The sequence below is a fragment of the Taudactylus pleione genome, unplaced genomic scaffold (assembly GCF_031769625.1).
Source record: "Taudactylus pleione unplaced genomic scaffold, aTauple2 ptg000017l, whole genome shotgun sequence".
Lineage (NCBI taxonomy): Eukaryota > Metazoa > Chordata > Amphibia > Anura > Myobatrachidae > Taudactylus > Taudactylus pleione.
The window spans coordinates 13,418,801-13,435,727 of record NW_028284419.1 but is presented as its reverse complement, the minus strand read 5'-3'; the positions used below and the strand labels follow the sequence as shown (position 1 = coordinate 13,435,727).

The 16,927-nt window shown below is 41.4% G+C and overlaps 1 protein-coding gene across 1 annotated transcript in view; it reads right to left on the bottom strand.

The window, feature by feature from the left end:
• LOC148540816 (calcium-activated chloride channel regulator 1-like) overlaps window positions 1–16,927 on the bottom strand; it is a 50,669-nt gene that overhangs the window by 10,737 nt on the left and 23,005 nt on the right. Inside the window, exons 5-8 of the mRNA XM_088482196.1 lie at window positions 12,527–12,710; window positions 9,358–9,582; window positions 4,790–5,014; window positions 3,077–3,254 (exon numbers count right to left, since the gene is read on the bottom strand). Coding sequence (XP_088338322.1) covers window positions 3,077–3,254; window positions 4,790–5,014; window positions 9,358–9,582; window positions 12,527–12,710 — 812 coding nt within the window. The remainder of the gene's footprint in view (window positions 1–3,076; window positions 3,255–4,789; window positions 5,015–9,357; window positions 9,583–12,526; window positions 12,711–16,927) is intronic.

Genomic DNA, 16,927 nt, shown 5'->3' with positions numbered 1-16,927 from the left:
GCGCTCGCAAGCAGGTCAATGGTGGCCCACTGCGCATGCACACGACGGAGCTGGCTCTGTCGTGCGCATGCGCGAGACCCGGATAGCGACGGGCAAACCGTCGCTCCGGGTCTCATACCAAAGGGGGCGTGCTGTCAATGTTGAGTGACAGCATGCCCCTTTGGTGGGTGGGCCGTGGGCGTGGCTGCCTAGATGGAGGCGTTCCCATGGGAATGCCTACCGTCTGGGGCCGGCCCCACTGACATCACAAGTGATGTCAGTGGGAGGGCTTTCGGCTCTATTAGAGCCGAAAGCACTCTTGGGCTTGCGGCAATGAGACCCTACCACAAGGGTCTCGTCACAAGCCCGATGGTCGCGATGGTCTTGACCATCGCGACCATCATCATGGCCGCTCGCTATAACTGTGGGTGGTCACCCACAGCTATGCTAGCGGCCAGGGGGCCGCTCAAAAAAACCAGAGGGCCGGCCCTGATTCAGAGCAAGCGCTCTGTCAGAGCGTCCGGCTCTGAATCAGGCCCAGAGTGCAGTGCCAGGTGTTCATAGAGGAGAGGAGTTGAGCGATACCAAGAGATACCAAGCCCCCCACCTTTGCATGACCTCATTAATGTGTGCCAGCAAAGCGTCCACTTAAATTGACAAAACTGTGATTTTCTGTGTAAAACTTTGAAAAACACGGCTCATGTCTGAATGGTGTTACCCGGTAATTTCCCGGGTAGACGCTGTAGTGTGAAAGGGTGGTCTCTACCAAATACCCGGGAATTTGCACAGGAGAAATTCCCGGGTCTGAGCAGGAAATTTCCCTGGTCGTATGTCTGAAAGGGGTATAAGACTAGTGGTCAGTACCCATGCCAGCCACATCCTTGAGGTTTAATTCAACCTCTATTCTTATGCAATCATTCAGTTCATGAAATAGTATGCTGGTACTGCATAACGGATATATATGGAAAAGTGCTTTATATGGGAGATAGTAAGATGATGGGCCAAATGTAATAGGTAGTCTGTTTTGGTAAATTGCGAGTTTGCTGCTAAACTCGCAATTTTTCACAACTCTCCAATGTAATAGGGTGTCTGTTCACTAAAACTCGCATTTTTCAGAGTTACTAAAACTCTCCATTCTCAAACTCACATCCATATGTTTTCACATTGAAAACAATCAACTCGCCCAATGTAATAGAGTGTCTGTTTCAGACTCGCAAAAAAAAGTTTACCAAAAGTCCCCAAATAATAGACCTGCTTCAGGCTAGCGAGTACATCCTGAGCAGGTCAGATTAACACAGAAACATGCACATATCCATGAGATATGTACATGTTTCTGTGTGTACTTATGTTAAATGTTTTTAAATAAAAAAAAAAAATGTGCACCCCCTCCCCAAAAGCATAACCAGACCCGGGCTTTATAAATCCTGTTCTGTTTCTAAAAATACAGGGGTCAAAATGCGTAGGGGGCCCCTGTATATTGAGAACCAGCACAGGGCTTTGTTGAGCTTGTCCTGGTTCTGGAAAATCAGGGGCCAAACGAGTAGGGGTCCCCTGAAAATTCCAGAACCAGCACCGAACTCTTTCTAGCGGGGGGATAATGCCACAGCCAGGGAAAACCTTTCACCGGTTTCCCCGGCCAAAGCATTACCCCTGACCGCTAGTCAGTCCAGGCCGGGTATCCCTGGGGAGTTGGGTACCCCCCCAATAAAGGGGTACCCCTCTCCAGGGCACCCCAGGTCTAGACTGATAGCCCGGGGCTATCCCCGGCACCCTAGGGCGGTGGGTGCCGGGTTGATAGTGTAAAGTGTAAAATTAAGTTTTCAATATTGTCTTTATTTGTAGAACCACAAGTACCAGCAAGCCCCCCTGCATGCTGGTATTTGGAGAACCACAAATACCAGCATGCGGGGCATTACGGGCCCGCTGGCACTTGTAGTTCCATAACTAAAGAAATACGTAAATAAACATACATGCACACTCACACTCACACATACTCACCTAGTATCCGAAGTAATCCATAGGGGTGTACCTGAAAAAAAATCCATATTCACCTCTCCTATGCGTAGATCACGTCCACTTGTCCGAGTAGGCAATCCAGGGGTTAAAATAAAAAAATGAAAAAAAAACGAACCATACGGACTGAGCAAAGGTATGTGTGTACACATACCTTTGCTCCGCGTAAATGACCAGGGCACACGTGTGCCCCGTCAGTGAAGGGGCCACCAGCCAATCAGGGAGCATCTCCGTCGGAGCAGCTCCCTGATTAGCTGAATGCGGCCAGCCTGTGTGTTCCATAGACGTCTATGGTGAGAAATCCCCATAGACGTCTATTGTGGGAACCGCTACATCGTAGCCGCAAGATTAATTGAGGTTAATCTTGTGGTTACATCACTGATACAATGTCGCGATAAGCATTAGGGTTAGGACCTAAGAGAAGGGCTAATGTTAGGCTGCAACGGAGGAGATTTAGGGTTAGGCTGCGCAGGAGGGGGGGTTAGGTTTAGGGTGCTGTAGAAGGGTGGGTTAGGTTTAGGGGAAGGGTTAGGAGTAGGGTGAGGGTACTTACTTACAGGTGTCTGTATTGATTCCGGAATCGGGATTTTGAGCAGTGGTATTGTGTGCATCGGGATCCTGTACCCAACCCTGTATGTTGTAGCTCAATGAAACTCTCACCAGCACATTCTAATATTTGTTTGTGAAGATATTGTACACCTTTAAACAATTATTTCTCTCAGTTTGTATAAGAGACTAGAAGGGTCTGACTATATATAAAAATATATTACAATGTACTTGAAAACCCACATGTCCTACTGTGCATTCATGTTATATATTAACCCAATTAAACCACTTAATTTCCAAATTGTTAGTAATTCCCAATTGTATTTGAAGCAGATTGTTATGATTTTATATTCATACTTATTTTTCTGTAGGTGGCCATTGTGGGTGGTGGAGCGAATTGCACCATTTAGGCCAAACTCCTTAAGCTAAATACTATCATTGTAGGATGGGGCCAGGATGACGCGATATGCTAGAAATCACGGGGAGAGTGACCTGCTCTCCTGGGAGATGTACTTAATTACACAGTGACATAACCCACCTGTCATGCTAGATAACTGTTCTAGTCCTGGATCTGCTTTGTCTCCAAGAGCGACAGTGTGAATAATTACTCCACTGTTCTTTACTTCATTAAAACAGCTGCTAATACCAGAGTCCTCACCATCTGTTAACAATACAATTTCTGTGCCATATGTGTTTCCATCCATACCTTTGTTTACCTGCACAAACAATATAAATACCAACATTCATTATCCAATATAATATTTTTGCTTTTAGGCCTTACTGCAAAGAATACATCTGGTCTGAGGGGTTCTGATGTTAGAACTTGATCTCTGTAAGCGTTATGCATCAATTGAAGATACATCTGTCACTCAGCAATAGCCGCCAGCTGCTTTCTTCAGCTACTGCAAACCTCTCTACTGAATTATATTTACCACTAGCTAGGATGCTCAGTTTATTCAAGTCGGCTGTGCAGTAGGAGGAGGCTGATATTTCAGACATCTTTCCATTGGGTAGTCAAGTATAAATAACCTCCCTTCCTTAGAGCTCCTTATTACGCAGATGCTGTATACTGTATCTGTGTTTCAGTTGATTATTGTTCTTAGAATTCATTGTATTCTCGTGTCTTGACTTTGGCTAGTTTTGGATATCCCTTGCTTTGTTTTTGCCCTGACCCTGGATTGTAGTTGAGTTTGCTTGTCTGTCGCCACCCCAGACCTCGGACTGAGTACTCACTATTCTTGTCTGCTATAAGTATGTGACCTAAATATACGCTATTCTACTCTTTGTCCTCAGTCCTGCAGTATCCTCCACCTAACATGTCCACTGAACACCACATAGACCACTTTCCAGTGTTCTATCCAATACCCTGAGCTAATCAGCTTTATAATTTGGAGTTGAAGACCTAGGGCATCCAAGTACTAAGCATATCCAGCTTTATAGAAAAGGTGGCTCCATAGGGGAAGATATCTTAAAGTGGTTATAAGTTGGCCATTTGCTCTCTACTGGTGTTGATCATAACATCTGGTATAAAGTGACCTACTTGTTGGACCTTACCTCTGCAACAAATCACACAGCTAAATCCATTATAGGCCTAGCATAGAGTAGATGCATCAGTACTTCCAACACAGTTACAGTGACATTTCTATGAATACCATGCAGGGAATAGGACATATTAAAAAAATGTCTCTCATTGTATTTATGCAGCTATTTTGGTCCTGCTGATAGGTTGTTGTTTTCGATTGCTTGTGGCTGTATCCTTTTATTTAGAGTTATATAAACATTTCCGGGGTGGTTCAGAGGTGGACTGAGTTGTAGTAGCGGCTTCATCTTTTGGTGCTGCTGCTACTTCATTTTTATCTTAATGCAGTGACCGATTGTCATCGTATTGAGATACCCACCAACTTTAACAAGATTCTACTGATGTGTGTACAAAGATACACTACTGGCGCACTATTGGCCACATCATCGGAGATTGCACCTGCCTGTAGCAGAGACAGAATGTCCAACTGACCATGGACGCCAGTGTCAGTGCAACTGTGTCTTTAGACACAGTCACTGACACCGACACATCCACAAAATGCCCACTCCTGTTAGCTACTCCACTTGTGCCTAATCCCTTCCCTGAGTCCACCTCTGAATCACCGCCTCTATCTGCTTAGGGGACCTTTTGAGCAAGACGGATACAGGCATTGGCGCTCAGGTATGGCATAAACATTTTCAACTAAACAAAGCTACTCATAAAAGGAAATACCTGAAATCCTTTGTGAACTCCAGAACATATATTTGTACCACCTACAGTTGTCTTTGGAAGAAACCCTTTAAGCTGTTCACGCTGAAATGTGTCAACAATCTTAACTAGGTTGGTCATAATTGTGGCATCACTAGCAAAAGTGACAATTCCAACATATGATCCAGATTCAACGATTTGCATAATGTACACTTCAGAGGCCTGGTACATGCGGGAGATTCGATCGAACTGCAAAGTAAAAGGGACAGTTTTAAATTATATGTATATAGGAAAAAAACTAATGACTATAATTTTCACAATGTATTTAGCATGGTGATATACTATATACTTGCATTATACTAAGCGTAAAAAATTGTAATAAAGGTGAAGAGCAGTTTATTGAAATAATGTTTTATATAAAAAAAAATTATTCTGTAGATGAAAGAAGGAACATGAATTACATTGTGAAATCACTGGTTCTGATCCTGAATGTGGCTATATATTTTGATTAAACTGTGCATGTGCAGCAGCCAACATAAGCAACTTAGAGCAGTTACTAATGATTCTTAGCCATTTTCAGTGGCATCTTCTGCACCAAGAATGGTGTATGTGTAAGTTGTGATAGCTATTATCAGAGTGCTGTGGGAAGTTCTTAACCTTCATAGATTTCATATCTAATTACATCCCCTCACACAGCCCACATAACCTCACACATTGTCCTTCTTTACTTTCACATCCTCCTGACCTTTGGCAAACATCCTTTGTAACTGGATCATACAGCCAACCAAGAACCTCTGCAATCTGGCTGGACCAATATGCAATATGTACTGTAGCACTTATTTTTGTGTATTAATGCCTACTTCCCTATAGATTGTAAGCTTGTGAGCAGGGCCTTCCTACCTATAGCAGTCTGTTATTACCTAGTTTTGTTCTATTAATATTTCTACTTGTAAAGCACAGTGGAATATGTTGAATTATATAAGAAACTGTTAATAAATAAATAAATGTTGTTGCATACATACATAAAACTCAGAATATGGGCCGATATTTGCATTGAGCCTTACTCAGATGTGGATGGAGGTGCTGTGCATAGTCAAAGTGCCAATGTGTACTGCACATGTGTAGTATGGTTCTGCGACTTAGGATGCAGTATGGCATCAGACTGTCAGTGATTGACAGTCTGATGGCATTTGGAGGTGAGAAGGGGCGGCAATGGCCATAGTTTCGCAAAATTGACATGTGTCACCACCATTGTGTGAGCAACGAGGCCAGGATCTCCATCAGAGGATGGAGATTTCCAGGCCTCTTTGTTGTATCTGTGGTGGCCGGCTTGCGCGACCCCATGGGTCATTTTCTTTTTTCTAGTTTTTGATCTAGGATGGTTAGGTATACAGTGTATCACTGAATTATTGTTCTTTTTATCTTTTATTCCTGTTTTTCACTGTCACTGTTACCGTCCTTTGGGCCTCATTTAGCAATGAGTTTTATCATTCACAATGAGTGATAAAAGTTGTTGAGTATGATAATGATGCTCCAGCCAATCAGCTCCCAACTGTCATCTGTTTGAAAAATGACAATTGGGAGCTGACTGGCTGGAGCACCATTTAGCATATGCAATGAGTTTTATCACTCGTCGTGAATGATCAAACTCGTTGATAAATGAGGCCCTTTATATTTTACCTCAGTCTTTTTCCCTTGATTTTCTTGTACTATTTCCTTTTTACTTCAATCTCCTTTAACAATGCCTCATTCCTGTTAAAATGCCCCCCTCCCCATGCCTAATGGAAGCCTCCTGGTCTCTTTCAGTCACCCTCAAACTTGGTGTGCGGCTTGTTACTGGCCGCTGTACCTTGCCAAGATCGCGTTGCGACCCATGCCTTCCACTTTCAGCCTACAGATATGGTTAGAGAGGGGTGCCACAAGTACCGCCGGCAGCCCTTGTCCAGCCTCCTGGTCCCTGTCACCCACAGCCACAGCTAGCTTAGAGTTGGTGCCCATGTCTAGGCCTGCCCCCATAGTTGCTGCCACAATTTTAGCTTCCCAAAATGATGAAGCTCTCCCCCTGCTTCCACCATGGCTTCAAAAGCTGGAGGGGGGAAGCACTAATTATCATTGTAGACCCCTCCTGGCAGTCTGACAGTGACCCCCATTATTACTATACAGTCCCACCTTCCTGTGAATGTTACCAGATTAGGGCTGCATTATTCAAGCCATTCAACCCAATTTCCCTCATAGAGCCCTCCTCTGCCTGGTTACACCTGGATTTGCATCTCCCCTTGTTGACACTAGGCTTCTAAATGTCATGGATCCTGCACAGGCTGCACTGCCATTAGCTGCCTCCTCTTCATCAATTGATTGGTCACCTTATTTGAGTAAAATGCACTCATACAGGCTGTTCATGCATCCTTCCCAGGCCAAAGGTTAATACCCCTTTTGTGCAGCCCACTGTGCAAGTTATACTGCCTACTTTATAACAAGTTTATGACCAGCCTTATGCTAGTGTGCCAGGTTTTTATATAGCTCTTACCCTGAACAATTTGTGCAGCCCCCTCATTATGTTGGGATTCGTACCCCACAGCTTTGGCCCTACTACCATTGGTTCCTTCTCCCACATGGCCACCTACCCCACCCTCAGAAGTTCACTCTAAACCCCACCTCCATCCCTTCAAAGGGTTTCATTCACCCCTTTTGTTCCTTTAGTTGTCCCTGTTTCACACCATCCCTCACATATGGCTGCTTCGAGATTACTGCATCCCATTTTGGATAAGACCAGATCTAAGAATGAAAATCGGAGGTCAACGTGTCATGACATAGTTTGCGCACCATGCAGTTATGGACAATCAAGCAAGTCCAGGGATGTGTTGGCAATCCGTTCCACTTCTGGAGTAGGTGAAAAAGTAATTGCAGTTCCCCCCTTTTCAGATAATTCTACTAATTAATGCAGATCTTCTGATAAACCATGTAAGTTCATAGCTAATATTGTTAGGTGCAAAGTCAACACAGCACTCTCTAGGTTTGTCACACTTTTAAGAAAATGACCACTGTCAAATGTCAGGGATAACATTAAAAATATATATAAAATGTATTTGCAGTGGGCCTTTTTAGATACACATGCACAAGTAAAACTATAATCAATAAAAGAATATAGATACAAATTGAAAAATATATAAAATAGCAATTTTTAAAAATTATCAGCTCAACAGATCACCTGTCTCACAAACACTGTTATGGAGCATACACACGGTCAGATTTGTCAGATAAACGATTGAACGATTGAACGATTTGAACGATTTTACCAAAGTTTTGAACGATTTGAACGATTTGAACGATTGAACGATTTTTGACTGCATTAAAGTGAATGGAATCGTCCAAGTCTGACTGCAAACACATCAGATGTCAGATATCGTTATCTGACAAACGGGAACGCGCATCGTTCATCGTCCATCATTCAGGCATGTCAGATATGTCAGATTTTCCTTCAGATATGAACTACCGAACAATTTTTAAATCGTTATCACCATTATGGAGCATACACACGGTCAGATTTGTCAGACTTGTCAGATTTGTCAGATGAACGATTGAACGATTGAACGATTTGAACGATTTGAACGATTGAACGATTTTTGACTGCATTAAAATGAATGGAATCGTCCAAGTCTGACTGCAAACACATCAGATGTCAGAAATCGTTATCTGACGAACGGGAACGCGCATCGTTGATCGTCCATCGTTCAGGTATGTCAGATATGTCAGATTTTCCTTCAGATATGAACGACTGAACGATTTTTAAATCGTTATCTTTCATATCTGAAGGAAAAATCTGACCGTGTGTATGCACCATTACAATCATGAAAATCAGACCTAAATCCAGATGGTGGATATTTTGTTGCAGTTTAGAATGACAGTCCTTTAGCAACAGTAATTCACTGACACTGTAGCATTTTGCATGCAGTCAATAGCATATAATTTAATCAGCATAAGCTGCTTTGCGAGTAAAAGGCATTTTAAGGGTAAAAGTTGCACGAAAAGACACTCAGTGCTACCGAGTCGCACGACGCTCACAAATTCTGTGCAATGTGACTTTCAGCGCATGGAGTACAGCTATATGTGGACATACTGTATAGATGTACTGTATATACTATATACTGTATAGATGTACTGTACTGGAACCCCTGGCAAGCAAGTATATGTGTAAGCTTTGATAAGTCAATGGCTAATTAATTAGACCAAATACATATAAAATTCATCATTTACTGACATTTAATTTCTAAGCAATATACTGTATGCACTGAATCTCATCAACTAATAATAAGTTAGCTTTTATCTGACTAGTAAAAGTTAGACAATGACAGCAAGTGTCTTGTGTTGCTTCAAGTGTACATTGTGGCCGTACATTCAATGTTAGAAAAGGGACATCAATACTTTGTTATGTTTTACAGCACATTACTATTAGTATTATTTGTACCATGTTGTAAAATAAATCTTTATAAAATACTTTTTAAAATTGAAAAATAGACCATTTTTCATCATGTGTGGCTGTAAATATGGACAAGTGTCCCATAAAGAAATTAGTAAATGGAAAAAGAACTTACATGTTTCATGCTTCCTGAAACATCAAGAACCAAGGTGACCACTCTGTCTTTATACTGCAGCAGGCTGATAGTAGGTGGGGAGATATTGGTGTCAGGTAGAGGAGCGCTCTGTGATATGTCCGGAGATTTCATAATCACTTCCCATGTGCTCTGCTGGTTACATAATCTGTTATGTTGGTTTGGAGCTTCTTTGTTATGGGTCTTTTCATTGCAGAATGCATGCACCTGGAGAAATGGTCTTATTAGTTCATTATTTTAAATGATTGCTGCTAAGAGAATGCCCTCCCTATTCTAGGTTACTATTATTATTGGAAGTGGTCTCTTCTAAAGGAGGATTGGGAAGTGGTCTCTCAAATATCCCCAAGTGTCTTCGGTGCTAAAACCTGTACTTCATGCAGAAAGGCTGCCTGTACCTCGTGTGTGCACCAGTGAATCGCGGACATCAGAGGAAGGCTAGTCAGAAGATACAAAAACTACAGAGGAGTATCACCCCAAAACTCAAGATAAATCACCTCACAACATAGAACAGTAGGAATGAAATGATTTGGTTCGAGACTTGAAACTGTCAATACAACAAGCCGAACTTTTGGTTTCTAGGCTGTAACAGTGGAACCTTCTGACTCAAGGTACAACAATTTCAAGTTTTAGAACAAGAAAAAACATTTTGCCCACATTTTTGGAAAAGAAAAATTCAAAATGTGTGTGTATACTGATGTGATCGGTATTATTGAGTTTGGTGTTCAGCACAATACTATTGAGTGGTTACTGTTTATGGATTCCTCGAAGAGTAGTCTGAAAGCAGTGTTACTCCATAATGGGAAGACACCCTCTTCAGTGCCACTGGCCTTTGCGGTGGACATAAAAGAAACTTATGAAAGTATGGCTGTGTTGTTGGAGGGAATTAAGTATAAAGATCATGGATGGAATCTTTTTTGGGACTTAAAGGTAGTTGCACTGCTGTTAGGTTTGCAGTGTCAAGTGGGGAGTTTGACTGGGGCAGTACACCTGTCAAACCGTAATAAAGGTGTCCCAAGGCGAGCTCAGGGAGAAAAGAAACCTCCTTTGGAGCAGAAAGGCTGTTTTCTGTGTTTATGGGTAAGCAGACACTAAAATCACTATATCACAAAGAAGTGGCCAGAGAGAGTAACATATGTAGCAGGAGAGAAAAATGTGAAATACACTGCATTTGACCTCTGCTTTACTGTACATTAAGTTGAGCCTAATGAAGAAATTTGTGAAAGCTCTGGATAAAGGACGCCAGGATTTCAGTTATCTGAAAAAAGTTTCTTGAGTTAAGCAAAGCTAAAACAAGGCATATTTGCTGGCCCCAAATAAGGATACTGCTTACAGATTAAATATTTAACGATAAATTTACAGAAATTGAATCTGCTGCTCGCTCCTCCTTCAAGGCTGCTGTGAATGGATTCTTAGCAAACAGAAAAGAGGCCAACTATATGTCCATTGTGAAAGAATTATTGGACAACTACAAAATATGGGTTGTAGAATGTCACTTAAAATTTACTTTTTATATTCCCATCTAGACTTTTTCTCTGACAACCTAGGTAGTGTAAGTAATGAACAACGAGAACATTTTCACCAAGACATTCTGCCAATGGAGCATTGCTACCAAGGATGCTGGCACCCTGCAATGATGGTGGACTACAGCTGGCTCATTATTAGAGAGACCAATGAGATGCTGTACAAATGGAAAGTATCAACATTCTATTTTCCTAAAGCAGTGGCTTTACATTTTATCTTAGAACATAAAACATTACACTAGTTTAGTTTCTGTAGTTTTTAAGTGTTTCTGTAGTTTTATTAGTATTATATAAATGAATACGATGAGTAAGTAATTTCTATAGAATTGAAATAAAGTTTTCAATTTGCTATATATGAAATAAGTAAGATATTACCACTTTTGTTATTTGTATATATCTAAGAAATGTGACGTGATAGAGAAAATCAGATTTTTCAACTGAATTCAGCAACCCGATATTAGGCAAAAACTCATATTCACATGCCAGATGCAGAGAATCTTTCCAATTTTGTTGAGTAGTGTAATTAAAAGATTTCTATGACAAGTGTTCATAAGGAAAACCTGGCCTGCATGGCCTTTACATGAATCCAGGCCTTGTCAGAATATGAGACAAACGCAGTACAATAAATGAAAAATGGAAAAGTACAGATCTAGCTGCTGAACATGAGGCTGATGTGGAGTTGGACGTATTATGCGCCAAAATTAAAAACACATTTTGTTCATGTTGCAGATCTGGATGAATCTCAGGATACACTTTATCTTACAATGCAAGGGCACCTGGTTTATGTCACATGATGCATCTTGACAGTAATAGTAGCACTGTAGATGCTAACGGTACAGTACCCAATTCACACACAATATAGGGGCTGATTCAGAGATAAAGCTGCTACGTCTTGGTACGGAGCGGTGGTACAAAATTATGCAGAAGATGCAGGAGATGTTTTATGTTAAAAGATGCCCACTGCTGTCTTCTCTGATCTGATGCTACATCCAAAGCTATCAGATCAACTGTGTGACCATCGGACAGCTGAGTAACCCCTAGGTTACTCAGGATGTTCTGTGAAATCATGTTTCCAGGCTTTTCCACTCCCAGAAAACGGGGCCAACATGCCCATGTTTTCTGGAGCGTTGGCCATTGCGGCCTCCCTAAACACCAGCAGCATGTCAATCATGCTGCGGCGTTTTGGGCACTGCAAGTGTCATCGCAGAACCAGATCTCCTGGTGCACAGTGCAGCTCTGGCACATGCACAGATCTTAAAACATCAGAGAAGTGTGTTAACATCGAATTAATGTACATCACTGAACCAGCCCCATAGTACTTTAGTGGTGAATCATAAATATTAGGCAGCCTCTCTGAGTTTGGACAGTCTTGAGTTTGCAAAATTATTGAAAATATCAGTATCCTCCCTAATACTTGGGTTTATATTTGCATTGATTTGTCTGTTTTGTATGTCCCTGTTTGATGTGCAGTATATCCTGTTTTCCCTCTGCCTTAGAAATCAGTGATAGTAATATATAAAAGCATAACAAAATGTAGGGGAAGATACTTTTACAGATGAATATATTCCTACTTATATAACAGGTTTCTCAGGATTTACAACTAAATGAAACACTTTACTTTTGACACTTACAGGTTCCAGTGCTTGTCCATACATAACAGATTCATGCACATTCGGGTCCATATTTGGATAAAACTGACAGTACTCCTCATAGAGGCCATTGACAGGATGAATCTTACAATCTACTTTTGCATATTTGTTTTCTAGATGTTTGTATTCATCAATCTTACTTAGCCCACCCAAGCTCAGAGGACACCTGAAATGGAAAGAGAAACAAATGTTATAATTTATATTTTCTCCTTTACAGAACTCACTATGTTGCAGCAGCAAAGACACTTTTGTAAGCTGATGAGATCTATATTTTAATTGATGGTGTCAATATATGTTTATGGTTATTTAAATTAAACCAGTTGATGCACAGGGCACTAAATTATTAAACGCATGTTTTCCATTTTAAATAAAGGGTATGCAGTCATATTGTCGACATTCTGAATGTAGACAATTTCATTCATAATGTCATCATTCAACATTTCGAAAATGTTCATATCCAAAATGTTGACATTATGCATTTTTACATGAACATACTATTCTTAGGGGTAAATTTACTAAGATTCGAGATGGTCCCGATTTTCAAAGTGATTTAAGTCGCTGGAATTCTGGTGATTTAATACCTTTTCTTTTACCAAACTTACCAACAGGCGATTTGACGCTAAACGAGTTTGCCGATGGTGAAGCAGAACAAGATATCTCTCCCGAGTAACTCGTTTTGCAGGAGATTAGTCACCAGAGATTGCAGTGTTTTCTCTCTGCAAATCTCTCCCGAGCTAGCAGCCTACACATATCAGTGAGATATGTGCTTGCTGCTTGTGTTTTAATCCTTGTAAAAATTAGAAAAATGTTTTAAAAAAAAATGATGTGAGGTCTCCCCCCAAAAACACTAACCAGCTTCAGGCTTGCCAGCCTGTCCAGGTTCTTAACATTACAGGGAAAAAAATGTGTAGGGATCCCCTGTAATGTAAGAACCAGCATAAGGCTGCAGGGACAGAGCTGGTTTTAAATATACGGTGAAAAAAAATCATGTGGGTTCCACCGTATATTTAAAACCAGCCCAGGACCCATTCTAATGGGGGGTTGATGCCAGAGCCAGGGATGCCCTTTCACCGGGCCCCCCAGCCGCAGTATCAGCCCTGACCGTTAGTCAGCCCAGGCCAGCGCTGCTCGCAATGGCCACTGGGGGAAGCTGCTGCGCGTGGCAGTTGTGGATGCTACCCCATGGCCATCGCTGGATGATCATGCACTATATCATGAGGTGCGGTTGCAGTTCCGATCTCTGGCTATTTGGACCAGTGTCCAAAGACATAACAAAAAAAACATTGGTCCGGCTGCGGGGAGGGTTTCTAGATACTCAGAATCCCCCCTCCTGTGTGCACCAGTGCATATAATTTTTGCCCTCCATTAAAGCAGTTACAATTAATCTACATTCTCCAGGCAACAACACAGAATAAGAGGCCTCACCCACTGATGTTTAAATATTGAGCTTGACTGGCATTTATAATGCTTGTGAAATAAAACCCATTCTCTTTTATTACCCTCTATGATTAGCAAATAGAGATTACACCAATATTGTGCTGTATTTAATTATTTTTTTTTCATATTTATTAATTCATTTTCTTTAATTTGTCCTTTATTACAATGGGTTTGTCCACAACTCCCTATGTGCGCCTAATTTTTCTTCTTCACTTCTAGGAGATGTGTAGGTGAGACAGGAAAGAAAAGGTGGGCAGGGGATGATAATGTGATTTATCAAGTGAGTGGCTCAGTTACTGTATGAAATTAGGTCCTGTCCGTCCAGTAATACACAGAGTGGCAGTAACAATGATAATGCAATTGCATCATCAAACTATACCACTCAGGTGCTAAGGGTTGGCAGGGCTCATGCCATGTCCTCACCCATCATTCTCATAGTAATTTTATTATCTACAATCTTTCAGTCATTATGTAATCTGCAATCTAAAGCAAACATTAGGATATCAAAGCAATAATATTCAACCCAGAAAGTAGATATATTTTAATACATCTTACTATTCAGGGGGGTAAATATACTTATGCTCGCGATATCCCCAAGTACTCCCTTTACTGGAAAATATTGCATCTACTAATGGAGTCAGGCACTCCAAACCTAATAATTGGGGGAGACTTTAATGTGGTGGGTCAGTCCAATCTGGATCGCTCTATGTCCTCATGTTCTGTGCTATGCACTCTGGTTGGGATGCACCTCTTAAAAAATAGGATGTGTATGATTGACCCTTGGAGGCTTACACATGGCAATAGCCCTGAATATATCTTTTACTTCAGGATACATCAAACATTCTCATGGATTGACTATTTTCTTGCTGCAAATAGTCTCTTTCACGGGATCTGTTTGTCACGACTGGTGTTACAGAATTACCTGTCTGTGGCATTGGTGGAGGATCAGCAGCGGGTGAGCACAGCATGAACTGAGGAGGCTGAATATAACTCATTCTCATGTAGGTTTGGTTAGCAGTGAGAACTGCCTTTAGTAGTGAGTAACAAGGAAAGGTAGATTAGCTACGACTGGAATGAACCGGACTGGGACCGGCAGGAGTAACTTGCAGAACTGGACTGGGACCGGCACTAACAACTTGCAGAACTGGACTGGGGCTGGCAGGAGCAACTTGCATAACTAGACTGGGACCAGCAAGAGCAACTTGCAGAAACTGGACTAGGACCGGCAGGAGTAACTTGGTGGTCTGACACACACTGACAAAGTTTGGTCTTGCTCGGAAAGGGTTGTATATCTAGAGAGCTGAGTAGATGATCAATGCAGAACATTAAAGTTTTGAGAGGAACTGCTGTAAGAAGGAGACAAGGAAGTGTACACAATTCTAATGTCCATGGATGCAGATTCTGTAGTGCTGCTTTTCTTGAAGGCTTGGAAGTCCTTTGCATGCTGGCCTTTTAAAACTTGATATTTCTCTTACTGCAAAGGAGTGGAGGACTTAGCAATAGATGAATTCTTGGCAGAAGGATTTGAATGCATGGGTGATCCCACATGGGCTGTCTTTGGACCAAATTTCTTAATTACAGCTTTACTAAAAGTACCTAAATTCTGAAGCATTGCATCATCAGACTCAACAAATGGGTTAGCCCATGCTACAGCAACAGATGGAACCAAATTGAGTCCAGAGACATTTAAACTGACTGGAGCTGGAGGAGACATTAGACAAACGGATAAACTTGGGTTGAGTCTGAGTGGACTGGAATCAGCTGGAACCACAGGATTGGATGGTCCTTCTTGGGCCAGAACCTTGCTGAAAGTCTTGAGTGACCAGGAAGGTCACAAGGTTGATATGGCAGTACACAAGCTAGACTCCAACAGGGTAGTGTTCTGAGGAGTTGACTGACAAGAGTCGATATCTGAATCTGTGGTACTCAAGACACCCTCTGAGGCTGAGGCTCTGGAGATCCCCTCTGGGGTTGAGACTCTGGAGACCCCCTCTGTGGTTGGCAGATAAGTCGCAACTCCTGGAGTTAAAGACTCAGATGCCTCTCCTGGGTTACTTGGACTACCGGTTGGAATCGGATTGGGTAAGGAGACACTTGAATCAGTAGGAACCAAATAAGATTGAACCAAATTGGAATCAGAATTTCTTGCTAGAACCGCAGGTGACCTTGGAGTGATGGATGAAACCGGATGGAGTCCAGAGAAACTTAAATCAGTTGGCACTGAAGGAAGCAGAATCCAGCAAGAACCAGAATAGGTAGAATCCAGATGTTCAGCTGGCTCATCTAGGATCTGAACCAAGCTGGTCTATATTTTGATGGCACTTTCCGGAAGTGGTCAACAGGAATCCATGACTACACAAATAAGGGTAAGGGGGAATGGAAGAAAGGTCGCACCAAGGACTAATATTCAAAACATCATGAATTCTCAAATAACCCTTAAATTCCTATTGCTATTATAAATTATTGATCAGGTAAGGGGTGCTACTCAGGGACATTATACATTATTTCAAAAAAGGAGAGAAGGGAAGAATCCCTATATGAGTGCACTATTACTTACAATAAAAAATAAAATATAACCTTTATTATAATTTTTAAATTACACCCTTGGGTGAACAAACACAGCAAAATACAAAACATACAAAATTACATATAACAGAACATATTAAAATATGTGTGCTCAGTCCTATATATTTGTCACATATACACTTAATAGTGTCCCTTTGTGTACCTATTAAATTTATAATGCTCCTAAATACAATGACAGTTTGAGATGTTCTCAAATTATTGGCTGCTTAATAGAGAGTATCTGCAATTAGTTTAACCCATATGTGTATGCCTCATTTGAGAAGATCCAGTTATAATCATGCGTGCTTACAAATCTAATATATCAACCAAATGAATCCCCTTACTAGGGTATTATATTATGATGTAACACATTATAGACCA